The sequence below is a fragment of the Cervus canadensis genome, chromosome 20, assembly GCF_019320065.1.
Source record: "Cervus canadensis isolate Bull #8, Minnesota chromosome 20, ASM1932006v1, whole genome shotgun sequence".
NCBI lineage: Eukaryota > Metazoa > Chordata > Mammalia > Artiodactyla > Cervidae > Cervus > Cervus canadensis.
This window is the reverse complement of record NC_057405.1, coordinates 45,940,263-45,956,982: the sequence shown is the minus strand read 5'-3', so window position 1 is coordinate 45,956,982 and position 16,720 is coordinate 45,940,263. Positions and strand designations below refer to the sequence as shown.

At 37.2% G+C, this 16,720-nt stretch overlaps 1 protein-coding gene across 1 annotated transcript; it reads left to right on the top strand.

Moving 5' to 3' along the window:
• The first annotated feature begins 6,494 nt into the window (after positions 1–6,494).
• LOC122422721 (transmembrane protein 230-like) lies at positions 6,495–7,253 on the top strand. The gene has a single exon (XM_043439336.1). The coding sequence runs from the start codon at positions 6,495–6,497 to the stop codon at positions 7,035–7,037; it is 543 nt and encodes a 180-aa protein (XP_043295271.1). The 3' UTR covers positions 7,038–7,253.
• Positions 7,254–16,720: the final 9,467 nt, after the last annotated feature.

Below are 16,720 nucleotides of genomic sequence, written 5' to 3'. Positions count from 1 at the left end.
GAATCTTCCTGGCCCGGGGATTGAACCCACATCTATTATATTCCCTGCTTTGGCAGGCAGGTTCTTTACCATTAATGCCACCTGGGAAGCCCAATTTATAATTAGCAAAATTTTAAAAACTGAGTAATGCTCAATGTTTGAAAGAGTAGAGTAAAATAAACATTCCTATACATTTTTGTGAAAATGGAAATCAGTTCAAATGTTCTTTATAGAAATTATGACACAAAATTCAATTTCAAGAGACTGTAGAGGAGCAGTTAATCAATACAGCATCGTATTGGCAGAAGACACACAGACCAATGGAACAGAATAAATGTCCCACATATAAAATTACAGAAGTACAGCTGAATTTTGAGAAAATTGCAAAGGCCATTACATCAAGAAAAATAGATTTTTCAGCAAATGGTGTTGTAATAACTGGACATTCATAAACAAAAACAATGACATTTGATCTAAATATTATATCTAATAGAAATTAACTCAAAGTTCATTGTGGATATAAACATAAAACATAAATCTATAATACTTTTAGAAGAAAACATAGGAGAAAATATTCATGACTTAGGCGCAAAGTTCTTAGCCTTGAAATCAAGGCGTCATCCATTAAAAAGATATAATGAACCTGTTTAAAATTAAGAAAAAAAATTCACACTGCAAATGATCTTCTTAGGAAACACAGAAAGCTTTTTAATTAATGTAGTATACTCTGAATATTCCTATTTTAATAAAACTGTTTATTTTCAAAGAAAGAAAGAAAAGCCATAGACTGGAAGGAAATATTTTCAAATCACATACAGTATTTCCTGAAGGACTTGTATCCAGAGAAAATGAATTCTCTAAGCTCAACAGTCAGGAAACAATCGGTCCAACCAGAAAATTAGCAAAAGACTTGAAAGACACTTTATCACAAAGGATAAAGGAATGGTGAATAAACATTTCAAAATATATGTGCCACCATTAGTCATCAGAGAAACGGATAAAACAATTGTGAGATATCACTGCATACTTATTTGAATCGGTTTTATGAACTACTGACACCACCAGATGCTGCCAATGATATGGAGCAAATAGATCTCTCTTACATTGTTGAGTGATATACAAAATGTCACAGCCACTTGGAAGACAGTTTGGATATTGCTTATAAAATTAAACATATACTTAACATATGATTCGGCTTTCCTGCTGGCTCAATGGTAAAGAATCTGCCTGCCAATACAAGAGATGTCTGTTAGACCTCTGGATTAAGAAGATCCCCTAAAGAAGAAAATGGCAACCCACTCAAGTATTCTTGCCTGGGAAGTCCAATGGACAGAGGAGTCTGGGAGACTAGAGTCCATGGGGATTACAAACAAGTTGGACACATCTTAGGGACTAAACAATAGCAACAACAACATGTAATTAAGCAATCCCACTGTTGAAGCTTAATCCAGAGAATGAAAACTTTTATGCACATACAAAGTTGTACATGAATTTTTATTACATCTGTTTGTGATAACCTAAACTAGATGTATCCCAAATGTCCCTTCAGTAGGTGAACGGATAAAGACACCATAGTATAGCCACACAATGGCATTTCACTCAGGAATAAAAAGAAATGTACAAAACACAATAACTTCAACAGATTTCCAGGGCATTACCCTAACTGAAGAAAGATAAACTCAAAAGGTAACATAGTTTATGATTTTATTTTCATGACATTCTCAACCTGACAAAATTACAGTGATGCAAAGCAGCTAAGAAAAATCCAGGTGCTAAAGTAGATGGGTGGGTATAACTACTAATGGGCAATGACAAGAGGTTTCTTTATGGTGATGGGGTACTTTGTATATCCTGATTGTGCTGAAGTTCACATGATTCTACACGAGATAAGGTTTCATAGGAGTATAATTACCTCAACCCCAAAAAACAAGTGCATGCAAAAACTGGTGAAATCTTAATAATGTCTGTTTTTGAGTTAATAATATTGCACTAAAGTCAACTTCATGCTTTTGATAATGTATTATGGTTAGGTAGGATATCATTATTGGGGGAAACATGGAGAAGGGAACTTCATGAGTTTTTGTATTATTTTTACATGTTCTTATGGATCAAACTCTTTCCAAATAAAAATTATAAAATAGAACATCAGTTTAGCAGTCCTTAAAGAAGAACAAAGTTGGAGAATTCATCCTAGACAGTTATCGAGATCTATTTTCAAACCTCTTTATTTTTGAATAAGTAGATCTACAAAAGTTTTTCAAAGATAGTGTATAGTTCCAATGTTCCCTCTTTTTTAATGTATTTTTTGACCACACTGCCTGCAGCATGCGAGATCTTATCTTCCTGACCAGGGACCGAATCCACACCCCGTGAGGTGGAAGTGCGGAGTCCTAACCACTGGGTCAGGGAAGTCTCACTGCACTCTCCACCCTTATGCTGGGACTAAATAGGCTGTGAGAAAAGGGACTCTATTCTGTTATTTCACAGGGCCTGGTACATAGTAATCACACACAAAAAAATTGTTCAATGATTTAACTCTCAAAGGAGTATAAAAGTAACTAGGCAGACAAAAGAGGGAAATTACTCCTGGGAAAACAAGTAGGAAGTATGAAAACTCACAAGATAAGAAGAGTATTGATGCTTTTGTGAATTGCCAAATAGTTTGATGTGGCCAGAGGCCAGTGTGCACACAGTAAAGGGTAGACAATATACAGAAAAGGTGGATTTGAGGACAAATTCCAAGAAAATCACGTAAGAATTACAGGATAAAAGGAAAGGCATAAGAAAAGTTAATAAACACATAAGCACGTCCAGTAATGCAACTAATTCTTTTAAAAAGAAGGAAATACTAATATTTCCACTATTGTTTTTTAAATTATGAATGGATCTTCAAGTGAACAACAAACCATGAAAAGTGCATGTGTATATGAATGGAGAGTCTGTTAAATGTTTTTAATCCAAATAATTCTGGCAAAATTGCTGATGTACAGAATCACTTGTGATCATCATAACAATTATTTCTAAACAGGAAGCATTTAAATAAATAGACAATTTCTTCAAAACCTTGGACAAAGGAGAATCTATTATCTCTATCTGATCTTGCCCCCAACAGAACAGCTTCTGTTGTAGCCTATAGCAGGTTCACTAATGTGTGTGTGGCAGGGGGATGGGGGGGGGCAGGTAAATATTGTAAACAATCTAATTCCATTAAACCAGACATACATAGATGAATAACCAGACCAAGTCCAAGTCTAATGATTCAGTAATACAACCATTTAATTGACGCTTTTCCACAAGAAGAAAATAGATATTGTATAGCAAGGTTATTATACAGCTATTGCAATACAAGGCTTCCTTGGCAGCTCAGTGGTAAAAGAATCTGACTGCAATTCAGGAGTTGCAGTAGAGGAGGGTTCAATCCCTGGGTCAGGAAAATCCCCTGAAGGAGGGCATAGCAATCCACTCCAGTATTCTTTCCTGGAGAATCCCATGAACAGAGAAGCCTGGCGAGCTATCGTCCATAGTGTTGCATAGAATCAGACACAACTGAACCGACTTAGCATGCATGCATTGCAATAAAAGGAAAGCAAAAAGAAGTGTTATGAGGAAACAGAGATAGACCTCATATTCAAGGCTATTGGAATGATGGTAAACATGAGTGGCTGCTGATCCTGGAGTTACTTCACTGTGACAATCTTTTCTTTCTCATCAAAGGGGAAAACAGAGAACCATTGTGAAGCATACTACCAGAGACAAGACTGAATTTTAACTGAGGGACCATATTCATGAAAGGATCCTATGGAAATAGTCTTTCCACCAGTCTCATTTTTCTCTCTTGGTAAACAGAGGTATGGGAGTTTAAAATAGTCTGTAAGTTAAGAAGCAGGAAATGTGTCTCCTCTAAGTAGTCAAGGTCAAAATTTACCCCATCTAGTCAAGGGAAAAAACTATGTCCAAAATTAAATTCAAAGCTTAAAAGAAGCAATGTAGGGCAAAATATTAAAAAATCAAGAAAGCACCTGCACTGTTTTACATACCTGTGTCATTCTAATGCACAAATATCATAGGTGATTTTCTGTTGCCTTGAATTTAAAGCTCATTATTACCCCTAGATAAACTCAATAGGAATATTTTTCATCTTTTCCTGAAAAAAAAAATCATGATTTTGTTGCTGTCAGTTGCCAATAACCATATGTAACAGAGGTGGGTGCAGATAGGAGGAAATAGTAAAAAGGTCAGCTGCAAGTGAGTTTTGCACAAATAAGGTATATTTTGTTGAAAGCCTCAAATCTCTGAGTAATTTACTGCATCCTGGCCACTTTTAACTTAGAGAAGTGTGACGTAGGTGGCTCAGATGGTAGATTCTGCCTGCAATGTGAGAGACTTGGGTTCGTGGATCCCTGGGCCAGGAAGATCCCCTGGAGAAGGGAATGGCTACCCAGTCCAGCATTCTTGCCTGGAGAATTCCATTGTCAGAGGAGCCTGGAGGGCTACAGTCCATGGGGTTGCAGAGTCCAACATGACTGAGTGACTAACACATACACACATGAGGTGACCCCTGGCTCAGGTCTGCAAAGCTACCACTTCATTTTCATGATCCCAAGTTAACAACTGGCCAAACTGTCACATAATGTCAGTGAAGTCTGGACCCTAAATTATTTTAAATGAGTACTGAGATTTATAGCTACTATATTCTTAAACTTCAAAATTGTTCATATACCTACATATTCATAAAATAAACTTAATGGCCTAATTTAAGCAAACAAAACATAATTTGGACCATCCTAGTTGATAAAATCAATTTAATAAAATAATAACGTTAAGCTATTTGAAATACATTTCTACAATGAATTACCAAACTCCTCTGTATTCTGCTATGTCAGTGTTGCCCTACAGTTTATGCTATCTGATTTATACCTTTTTCTCTTGTTTCCCAGAAGCACAATTTCAACATCAGACATGGCTCTCCTTTGTGCCAGCAGAATCTCACTGAAAGTGGTTAGCCTCTCTGAGATTGGTCTGTTTGAAATAAGAATATCCTCCCTTGACTCAGTTCAACTCTCTTTTCTCAGATATCTCTTCTGAATGCTCTGCTCTTTCATAACGCACAGATCTCCTCTCAACAGCCCATAACATACAGGTCTGAGACACTATCTTTCTCATTTGGCTCATATAAAATGTGATCATATGCATATAATACAATAAACTGGAATGAAGTTAAGCTTTATCTCCATTACAAATGACTCACCTCTAGCTCTTAATAGTTGGAAGATGTTCTTCACATCATTAATTTCCAGCTGTGTGACCTTGGGGTCAAATGTACCACTCCAACTTTATATTTCTGACATATGTTAGGGAGAAGAGATGTACATTATAAAATTCATGTAAATAAAAGTAAGATTATAATTAACTTTAAATAGTCATAGGGAAAATTATCAGCATCACCGACTCAATGGACATGAGTTTAAGCAAACTCTGGGAGAGAGTGAAGGACAGGGAGGTCTGACGTGCTGCAGTCCATGGGGCCACAAATAAGACAGGACTTAGCAACTGAACAACAACAACAATATTTGCATTTTGTAGTAAATTTAACCAACAAACACTAGGTTTACAGAAGGTCAAGGGCTCACTGCTAGGATCTCTGTGGTTAAAAGAATGGGGAAGTCATACTATTACTTCCATAAACAAATTTATACTCTAGTTAGGGTAATGAGGTAATCCCAAATATAAAAGAATATGTTTTAAAAAACAGAATTTTGTGATTGAATTTAGAATGCACATTCCAAATGAGATCAGATGGAATTAAATATGATCATGAATGTAGTAGGTAATGAATTTTAAGATGAATTATAAACTTATAAGACACATAGGTCATTAAGAAGTAGACATAGAACACAGAAAAGGGGAGAAGTCAAACGTTTGGTTAGTAAAGAACCTTGACCAGAGGCTGCAGCTCTGGACCAAGCTCTCTAGATATTCTAGATACTGAGAGAGAACTTAGAGGTTTCCAGTTTGAACTCTCATAAAGTAGGAACCGCCCCTCTTTGCAATCTCCTAAAACATCACACTGCTTCTCATTAAACTCTAACATTCCAAAGAGCTTATCACTCCCACAATCACTGAATCAGTGTTGAGACAATATAACCTATAAGAGAGCTGTTCCCTATAAAATGAGCCAAAATTTAGGAGTGAACTGCCTTGCGGTCTTTGAACATATTTTGCCTTTGATCATCATATCAGGATTTGAGCTTTATTGAGGGCACCTGCTATAAGCAAGTATAAACGGAAATTCTATGAAATTGACTAAATGAAAACGAAGAATGTAATCTAATCTGCTCAATCTAAATAGTTTTAATGGTAAAGGATTTGGGAGTTTACTAGAACTGGCTTAAGAAAATTACAAATACAGCCAATAAACTGATGATTATCAAACCAATGGCAAACTCACACGATAAAAGAGAGATTCCATCAAAAACAGGGCAGTCTCCCAGAAAGGGAAGGCAGATGGAGGAGAGATGCTGGGGCAGCCCACCGCGTGGTCAGGCGGCCGTTGGGTGGACGCCCTGGCCTTGGCGCCTCCGCCCGCTGCGTGGCCACGGGCAAGCTCCGCGCCCACTCGTTGGGTTATCGTGCCCACTCGCATCAACGTGGCTGCTGGCATGCCCAGCGGCAAAGTGAGATACGCAAAGCTCCCCAGTCCCGACGGCGGACATATTAACAGTCAGAAGGAAACTTCACCTGCCAAGGAGAGCTTAAAGCCGAAAAGATGCCCAGGTGTCGGAAGACCTCATGTATTGGAGAAAAGCCGTACTGACATTCCTTTTAAGGCCATCGCCTGCGCCTTCTCACAGTTTTTGGTTGGTGCTTTTCTCATTATTACGGGCTGCCTCCTGCTGGCAGGCTGTATCAGCAAAGTGGGCGCCAATCGAGCCTTCCCAGTCCTGACTGTCGGCATCCTGGTGTTCCTCCCCGGGTTTTACTACCTGATCGTCGCCTACAGAGCCTACCGAGGCTGCCCGGGCTGCTCCTTCCGTGACCTTCCGGACTTTGATTACTAGACCCCACCCCAGCCAGAGGAGTCACAGGTAGGGGTGAGCAGGGTTGAAAGCATTGGACAGAAGTTGTGGAAATCGATGCTTAAGAATTAAGGAAATCTACCGTTTTGCAAATAAATGTTCCGCACCACTATGGCCAGATTTTAGAAATCCATCCTCCAAATGTTAATTGAGTTTACAGTTAGCCGACTAGGAAGTTAAGAGAGGACGTGTCCTATTTTTATTTTCCTGGCCTTTGCAGAAGCCCATGACAAATTTTTCCACTTGGATGTTAATTGTGTGAGGAAGTAAAAAAGTTATTCTGTGAAAGCAAAATGTTGCCACCGCCACCTATTCAGAGCTGAATGTTTCTTTTAAATAGTCCTCATGGACAATTTTATCTTGTGGCAAATAGAAAAATGCAATATATTATGTTAAATTTATTACATAGTGATTATTACAAGTGATTTATTTGAAAAGTTTCTGTTTTAGCCCTCATATTAATCTCTAACTTTGTATTCTATGAATGATAAACCAAATATCAATTGAGGAAAAATTAAAAGAGCACTACAGCTGTGTTGTATGGAGGCCCTACAAGCTGTAGGGTCACACAGAGCTTGGTTTAAATCCCAGAGGCAAACTTTCCAGCTGTATAAGCTTGGACACATTAATATGCTGAGACACAGTTGGGGGCCTCAATTCCTACAGTTTTGGGTTCTCAGTTCAGTTGAGTTCAGTCTCGCAGTCGTGTCCGACTCTTTGCGACCCCACAAACCACAGCACGCCAGGCCTCCCTGTCCATCACCAACTCCCAGAGTTCACCCAAACCCATGTCCATTGAGTCGGTGATGCCATCCAACCATCTCATCCTCTGTCGTCCCCTTCTCCTCCCGCCCTCAATCTTTCCCAGCATCAGGGTCTTTTCAAATGAGTCAGCTCTTCCCATCAGGTGGCCAAAGTATTGGAGTTTCAGCTTCAGCATCAGTCCTTCCAATGAACACCCAGGACTAATCTCCTTTAGGATGGACTGGTTGGATCTCCTTGCAGTCCAAGGGACTCTCAAAAGTCTTCTCCAACACCACAGTTCAAAAGCATCAGTTTTTTGGCGCTCAGCTTTCTTCATAGTCCAACTCTCACATCCATACATGACCACTGGAAAAACCATAGTCTTGACTAGACAGACCTTTGTTGGCAAAGTAATGTCTCTGTTTTTTAATATGCTGTCTAGGTTGGTCATAACTTTCTTTCCAAGGAGTAAGCGTCTTATAATTTCATGACTGCAATCACCATCTGCAGTGATTTTGGAGCCCAGAAAAATAAAGTCAGCCACTGTTTCCACTGTTTCCCCATCTATTTGCCATGAAGTGATGGGACAGTATGCCATGATCTTAGTTTTGGGTTCTAGTGGGGGTCAAATAAAAAATTCCATATCAACAACATAGCACATATGTGTTTTCAAAAGTGTTAATTTCTCACTGTAAAATAGGGTTCTATAGGAGAATGCACTAAGCCATAAATGAATTACATCTATTCACCTCAAACAGCATAGAAGAGCTGGCCACCAGAGAGAATTAGACTGCTAATCTGCAAAGTTACAAGTTTAAATCCAGACACAGCGTTACTTTTTATTTGCATGAAACTTCTCTTGATTCCTATACAGGAAAATAAGGCAGATCCAGGCTTTGTGGTGCCTAAATTTTATGTAATTTGGATGGGGGGAGGTCTCTTAAGAAATAGAAAGAAATAGAATGCAAATTTGTGAATTCAGAATTAAGCAGAGGGCTTATCAAGGGGCATATACAAGGGTGGGGCCCTGACGCTAAGTCTCGTTAGCTTCCTGATAAATTTGGCTGTTAGAGAAGGTGAAGAAAGGATCTAGAGAAGAGGAAGGAAGATTCCATATTCCTTGAATATGGAATCAAGGCCGTGGCTCCAGATTAAAGGTAATATTGAACAAACTAGTAATATTTTCTAGAGGAAAGTATATCATCCTATAAAAACAAATACCTTTTGAAGTGTTGTAATAAAGAACATAGATTTGTGAAAGATAAGGAAAGGAGTGTATTTTCTGGACAAAGAATACTGTCAATTCATAAAAGAGAAGGAAGATACTCTCAGATGTGTTACTGTTAAATAAACAGGATGTAGTCAAGTTGATCTTCCATGGGTATTATATTATTGTTCATACCTAGACATATACCTAATGAATGTGAAAAACAAAGCTCTAAATATTAGTTTGATATTTATCAAATTGTGCTAAATAAACAGGGATAATATGAAATGTAATTTGTTTGGGCTCTGATAGCATTATCATAATCCACTCTCTTATTAGAAACCACAGAATATACAGAAGAGTATATTGGGAAAGTAACTGGTAAAAAGTTCACCACAGCTTCAATATGAGTAATTAATATTAAAGAACAATAAATCTGTGCAACATTAGCTAAGGAATGCCAACTCATGAAATCAAAGATCCAAATAAAGTCAGTAGTGGTAAACCTTTGTTCAGAGATGAACCTTATCCCAAAGAGCACAGTTAGGCCAGTAAAGACATGCTATGAGAGCATGATCATACGACAGAAGATGATACTAGAAATCCAAACATTGTTTTAACTCCACATTGTATGGATAGTATATATGGTAACTTTATAATTTTAGTTTACCAAGTCACATATCTAATAACTCTTCTTGAATTATAACTTATATTTATATTCCTTTTCTTTTGTTATACAGAGTTTAGACAAATTTCCTAGAGCAACATCCTTTTGAAATGACTAGATTTCCAAGCAATGCCTGACAGCCATCTGATAACAGTTAATTGGCTCACCAAGCCGAGTCATTGGACACAAGAGATGGTGAGAGAGTGTAAGAAGCAAAACCCATCTCCAGACAGAATATTTCTAACAACATTCTGATAGTAGGAGTTTATCCTTGATTTTGAAACAGAGCACAGTACTTCATTAATTTTTGGAAGAAAGTCTTATTTCTCTGTCCTCCCAAGAGTGTGGGCCACAAACTCATAATTTACTCGGAAGTCTTCTTCCATGGTTTTGAAAGTAGCCTGTTTCACTATGGATTCCACAAGCTCATTCATCAGCTGCTTTTCAAGAAATTTGTAGAACGTGTCGTCTTAAAACCCATACTGAATTGAGAATATCACCTGTCAAAATTTTAAACAGACTAGATGCACCTGCCCAGTAAACTTGGGTCCCGTCATCAAGATTTGTGCGGGAGACCCAAAGACAAACACCTATCCTGTGACAGCTTCAAATATATCATTTAAATGAATGTGGGGAAAAAAACAAGACACTGGTCCTGCTGAACGGGTGCTAGTGGAGCAGTCAAATGAGCTTTTTTCCCATGCCTTCTCCTTCTGCCTTTCCCTCCTTAAAATACTTTAGGAAGGGCTCTATTTGACAAAGTCGTCAAGTTAAAGTATTGGAAAAACAAGAACAGAACAAAACAAAAAAGCAGAAAACAGGAATCATATAGAGCTATACTTGGACAAAGGAAGTGGGAAGTAGAAGAAAATGTTTCCAGCCTTGAGTAGATCTAGCTCACACTCTAAGATCTTTCAAGTCAGTCATCAATGATTGGGAATTCTTGGGGTCCCTCAAGTTAAGAAAATGGTTTGTGCATTTAACAATGAAGTGATATATTCCATTAAAACTGATCAGGATACACATACTTTCTTACACCTTTCCTCTCTTGGGACATGTTTGGGAAAAAATTATTCCTAAAAAATGATAATAAATACTTCTAACAATATTTTCTAGTGATTATTGATATATACACTGTTGCTGCTGCTGCTAAGTCGCTTCAGTCGTGTCTGACTCTGTGCGACCCCATGGACTGCAGCCTACCAGCCTCCTCTGTCCATGGGATTTTCCAGGCAGGAATACTGGAGTGGGTTGCCATTGCCTTCTCCAGATATATACACTAAAATGTTTTAAAAATAAAAATAATCATATGACTTACTATATTTCAAATAAGAATCAACAAAGATGAGTAGCATGGATTTCAAAGTCTGCCAGCACATTTAGAAAATTTGGGTTCAACAGTGGGCATGAAAAGTTAGAGCTTTGAAAATGTACCACTGGTTATCAACTGCCTTTGTTTTGATCTGCCATTGTTCAGTGAAATGCTACTAAAGCAGAGTAGCAGTTTAGAAAAAGTGAGCTTAATTTCTTTACTTGTCACTATGTAACAGGGCAGTACATGGGGAATAAAAACAAGATAGTCTGGACTCTTGGCACTACTGCCAGCCAATAAGGTGCTTTAAAGTCCGGTATTCTTACACAGCTACATTTAGCTTCTAATTTTAAATGGTTCGTTAGATGTTTGTGTGCATTATCCGAGTGCTAAGTTATAAAGAGTATATCACATAGCATGTACATAAGTACAAACTTGTTTTGAATGGCCGAAACAATAGATCATGGTATTTATTTGTATTTGCATCACATTCTCTGTGACATATCAATGCAATTAATATATTGATATTTTAAGATGGTTGCATTGCTGCTTCTCCATATAAAAGTTTAACTGGAAAATGAAGCATTTATAAATACAATTTAATAGAAAATTCTTTGTACAGAATCAGAATATTTCAGGTAAGATATTATTTAACCAACTGACTTGTTCAGTTGCTCAGTGGTATCTGACTCTTTGCGACGTCATGGACTGTTGCACCAGGCTTCCCTGTCCTTCACTATCTCCCGGAGCTTGCCTTATTGAGGTTAATTTATAAATATGAGCACAAGCTATTCATATCTACACAAGTCAAATAATTTGTCAGTTAAAATATTGTCCCAGATTTTTCAGACATCTTAAAAATGTGACAATTATGGTAGAAAGTCAATCTTTGTTGTTGTTATTTAGTCACTAAGTCACGTCCGACTCTTTTGAGACTCCATAGACTGTAGCCCTTCAGGCTCCTCTCTCCATGGGATTTTTCAGGAAAGAATACTGGAGTGGGTTGCCATTTTCTTCTCTAGGGGATCTTCCAAACCCAGGGATTGAACCCTTGTCTTCTGCATTGGCAGGCAGATTCATCAGGGAAGTCATTATCAATCTTGTTAGCTATCACTTGACCATGTAAATAAAAATTTTAAACGTACATAACTTCTGGCCCAGAAATTTCACATTTAGAATTTATCACATATATATAAATACATATACACACATACAATATATACTTTATGATCTGAACTAACATAATTGTGATAAGATGTTTAGTGTTACACTGTTTCAGATATTAAAAATTGAACAACTAAGTCTCCATCAATAGCCATTAGGGTTAAATAAATTATAGAACATATTTAATATCAAATATGTTATACATACATATATGTACAAATTTTAGAATGTGTTGAATAATTATTGAATGTAATAAACAGTTCTAGAATAGTGCCTAACATTATCCCATTTGTTTCTTTACAAAGTACATTCACAAATCCTAGTTTAATAAAAAAGATAAACTAAACAGTGGGAAAATATTTTTTCTAAGTTCATGCATTTTTATCAATTGGCTTAGAAATATACACTATTACAACATTCATATTTGATTAATGAATTCAAAATTGTATATACATAAACTTTTTTACATTATACTGTTTAAATGTTTAATATGAGCACATATTATTTCTTTTTGAGAACTACTTTTAAGTACCCTGAATAATGAAATTTTATCCTATCAAAAATAAACTACATGTACTAGATCTGTAATTTGTGTCATTAAAGCAATCAGGTGAAAGTACTTTAGAGAATGTCTCCAAATACTAAATTCAACATAAGATTTATATCTAACTGTATTAAAAATAATGATGTTAATCATAATAAATACCACTATTTGACCACACATCTTGAAATTCTTACCACAACCCTTTATAGATGTTAGTCCCACATTTTTATGGGTAAAATCTGAGGCAAGAAGTCTTTAAGAAACTTACCTATATTTATCACATAACTAGTAAGTAGAGAGCCAGGACTGGAATTCCCAATTCTATGTGTTTAAGTCCTTGCAAAAAGAAAAAAAGGAATACCAAAGATGGCAGTGGAATCACAACCAAAATCAACAGGTCCATGCCAGAAAATTAAACAGAAAGCTGGACAGCTTCTAAGGTTAGAGGGCTAACAACATCTTCCAAGTAATAGATTTAATTCATCCTGTTTTTACATAAATACTTGATAGACTTTTATCCCGTGAACAAACCCAAACGCCTCTGCCACCCTTCATCTTAAGAATTGCTAGCATTGTCTAAAATGATAGTAATGACATGGTAGAGAAGGACAGTGGGCAGAATGAAAAAGCATATCTTTAAAATGGAAAGAGTTTGCGAGTATATTATATAAACTATATCCCACATTAGCAAGATCTATTTCAGGAGTTATTCATTGTAAAAAGTGTACAGTGGCTCTCAATAAAAAGTTTGAGAGCCAGGAGCCTATTTATATAAGAAATTCCCCCAAAATAACCTAGTATCAAGTTGGATATTCATTGTCTGCAAAAGTGTTTCTTTCAGAGTAATTTGATAATTACAAAAGAATTAGAAGCCTCCCTTCAAGAGTTAAAGAGTAATCTGGCCCTAATTTGAGAGTCTGTAACTCATGGGCATTTCTTCAGTCACAGAAAGACATATCACTGTCAGGGAGTAATTGGTTTGTTTCTAAAATCTGAGATAACAGTGAAGTCTGAGTGAGCTAATGTGATAGGCTATTATAAATGTCAGAGGTTATTGAGATGCAGTATTAGTCCTTTTTGTCTTTTTTGCATTCTTCCAGTATTTTTATTCTGCAATGAAATTGGCCTACTAAATTGGCAGTTAGTAGAAACAGGAAAGCAAGAGGATGACGATATATGCATTTTTTTGTCTACTTGATACTCATTCTCCGTACCATGGACAAAGAATAATGATACTGAACGAAGTGCAAGTAATTAGGGGTGTTAGATTCCTATATATACCAATGGTTTTGTTTGTATGTTAGGCATGTCGGTTACAATTATAAAAGATTTAACAAAGCCAATTCTATCTAATATACAAGAAACCCACTTTAAATATAAAGACACATATCAGTCAGTTCAGTTGCTCAGTCATGTCCGACTCTTTGCGGCCACGTGGACTGCAGCACACCAGGCATCCCTGTCCATCACCAACTCCCGAGCTTACTCAAACTCATGTCCATCAAATCGGTGATGTCATCCACCCATCTCATCCTGTCGTCCCTTTCTCCTCCTGCCTTCAATCTTTCCCAGCATCGGATTTCCCAGTCTTTTCCAATGAGTAAGTTCTTCAAATCAGGTGTCCAGAGTATTGGAGCTTCAGCATCAGTCCTTCCAATGAATATTCAGGACTGATTTCCTTTAGGATTGACTAATTTCAAACAAAGCTAACTTCAATACCAGGTAACATCAAAATTTGGGGAATGCAGCAAAATCAGTATTTAGAGGAAAATTTATAGAAGTGAACACACATCAGAAAAAAAGTAAGATCTAAGTCATATAAGCTTCAATCATCTAAACTTCCATCTTAGGGAACTAGAAAAAAGGAGCAAATTAAATCCAAAGTAAGCAAAAGAAGAGAAATAATATAAATTAGAGCAGAAATTAATGAAATTGAAAACAGAAAATTAACAAGACCAAAAACTATTTCTATGAAAGGGTCAATCAATCAGCCTCTAGCAAGGTTAAGTAAAAGAAAAAAAGGAGAGAAGCTGCAATTACTAGTTCAAAAATTAAAGACATAGTACCACTAGTGGTCCCATAGACATTAAAAGGATAATAAAAGATTCTACGAAGAAGTCTAGGTTTGTAAGTTTGATAACTTAGGTAAAATGGACCGATCCCTTGAAAAAAGCAGTCTGCCAAAATATACATAGACTCATATATATAGGCAATTTCCTCATATATATGTGTGTGTGCGTGTGAATCAATTGAATCAATAATTAATAATCTCCAATAATTAATAATAATTAATAAATTAATAAATAATTGATAATCTTCAAAAATAGGTCCAGATGGGTTCACAGGTGAATTCTACCAATTCTCTACAATCTCATCTAGAAAATAGAACTAGAGAAGATACTTTCTGATTCATTCTATGAAGCTAGAATTACTCTAATAACAAAACCAGACAGACATTACAAGAAAAGTAAACTACAGACAAACACTTCTTGAGAATACAGATGCAAAAAACTGTTCCGTATCCTTTTCTCCTGGTCTTACCATCCTGCTCTGGCTTGTCAGTCCAAGAAAAGAGCCTCCATCACTTCTTGCCAGCTTCAAGGGTGGAGAGCATAGAACTATGAAGGGGAATAAAATGCTATCCCCCCTTCAATCCTTGTACCAATTACAAAAAAAAAATCTCCAATTTATAATTCTAGTTTTTCATTTTGTTTTTTGAATCTATTCTAAGAGATCTGTCTGAGGCCTCTGACTTCAAGGAGTCCCTGAACCAGAAGAAATTACATACAACATTCCGTGTGTGCATGCCGATGTACATTTTGGGAGGGGTAAAGATCCACAGCTTTGAACAAAGTTCTGTGCATTTTAACCTCCACTAAACTCGGGGTGCGTGGTGGTAAATATGATGCTCTTTCATGAAGTTAGAATTTATGACCAACAAATTGTTAATTAGAAGCTATATCAAGGATCAAGTGGCTTGTTTTAAAAAGAGAGATACAGAACAAATTAACATGAAAGACTTTAATTGATTTACAGTTTTTAGTCAAGGCCAGATATGTATGATTCCATCCTCTATACATTCTTTTGGTTGGAGATGGAATAATATGAATTAATAGTCATAATCATGACCTTAGATACTGCAAAATTATGAAATCACAGGTGTATTATCAAAGAAAGATTACATTATACTAATATAGCTTTAGGGTTAATTTGAATTTCAGTTATTAGAAAACAGGTAACCCATGAATTATCTATTTCCATAGGGTAACCTTCTCATTGCCTTCTCCTTGAAGGTAATTTTCTGCCTACTTATCTGGCAGATTCCACAGGAGGGAGAAGAGGAAACTCAGGACTCCCTTGTTTATTGTCTAAAAGTCGCTGGTTTGGTTGGCACAGACGAGACACCTTTGATTTCTGAGTTTTGGACTCTGATGTTCTGCACACTGGAGACTCCTTGTCACCTGAACCTCCAGATTTCCAAGATCTTCACCTCGCCCTCACCCTCAATCTCTTCTCCGTTACACACACACACACACACACACACACACACACACACACACACTCTCAAACACACACAAGCTCTGTAAATGCATTCTCCCCCTCCCCCATTAACACAAGACTCACTCCTCAACGCGCAACCTGCATCAAGATATTAGTCTCAGACCCTGAAAGTTCTCCCGGGGCTCCTCCTCTGCGTCGGCCCAGTTCTCAGGTTGCCAGGCGGGCCTGATGGACGGCAGATTAGATTGGCTGAGCTATTAGAGGAGCAGAGGCTCCGCCAAATCACAAATTCAGGATTCTCATCTTTCTCGGTCTCCTCCCTAGACTCCTGGCAACAGGCGCTTGTTGTTTCTCTTAGGGGGAACCCAGCCTGGGGTTGCTATGGAGACCTGACGCTGCGACTTGCAGAGCTGCTAGAACCCAGATATCGCCTTGCAAACCTAAGCAAAGCCAGTGCCCTGCGCTGCTACCTTCCATACCTGCACGCCCTTTTCATCCAAAACTTTTTTTTCTCTTGACTCCTTCC

Excerpts from the sequence above, each read along its gene's own strand:
- LOC122422721 (XM_043439336.1), top strand. The coding sequence starts at position 6,495 with ATGCTGGGGCAGCCCACCGCGTGGTCAGGCGGCCGTTGGGTGGACGCC.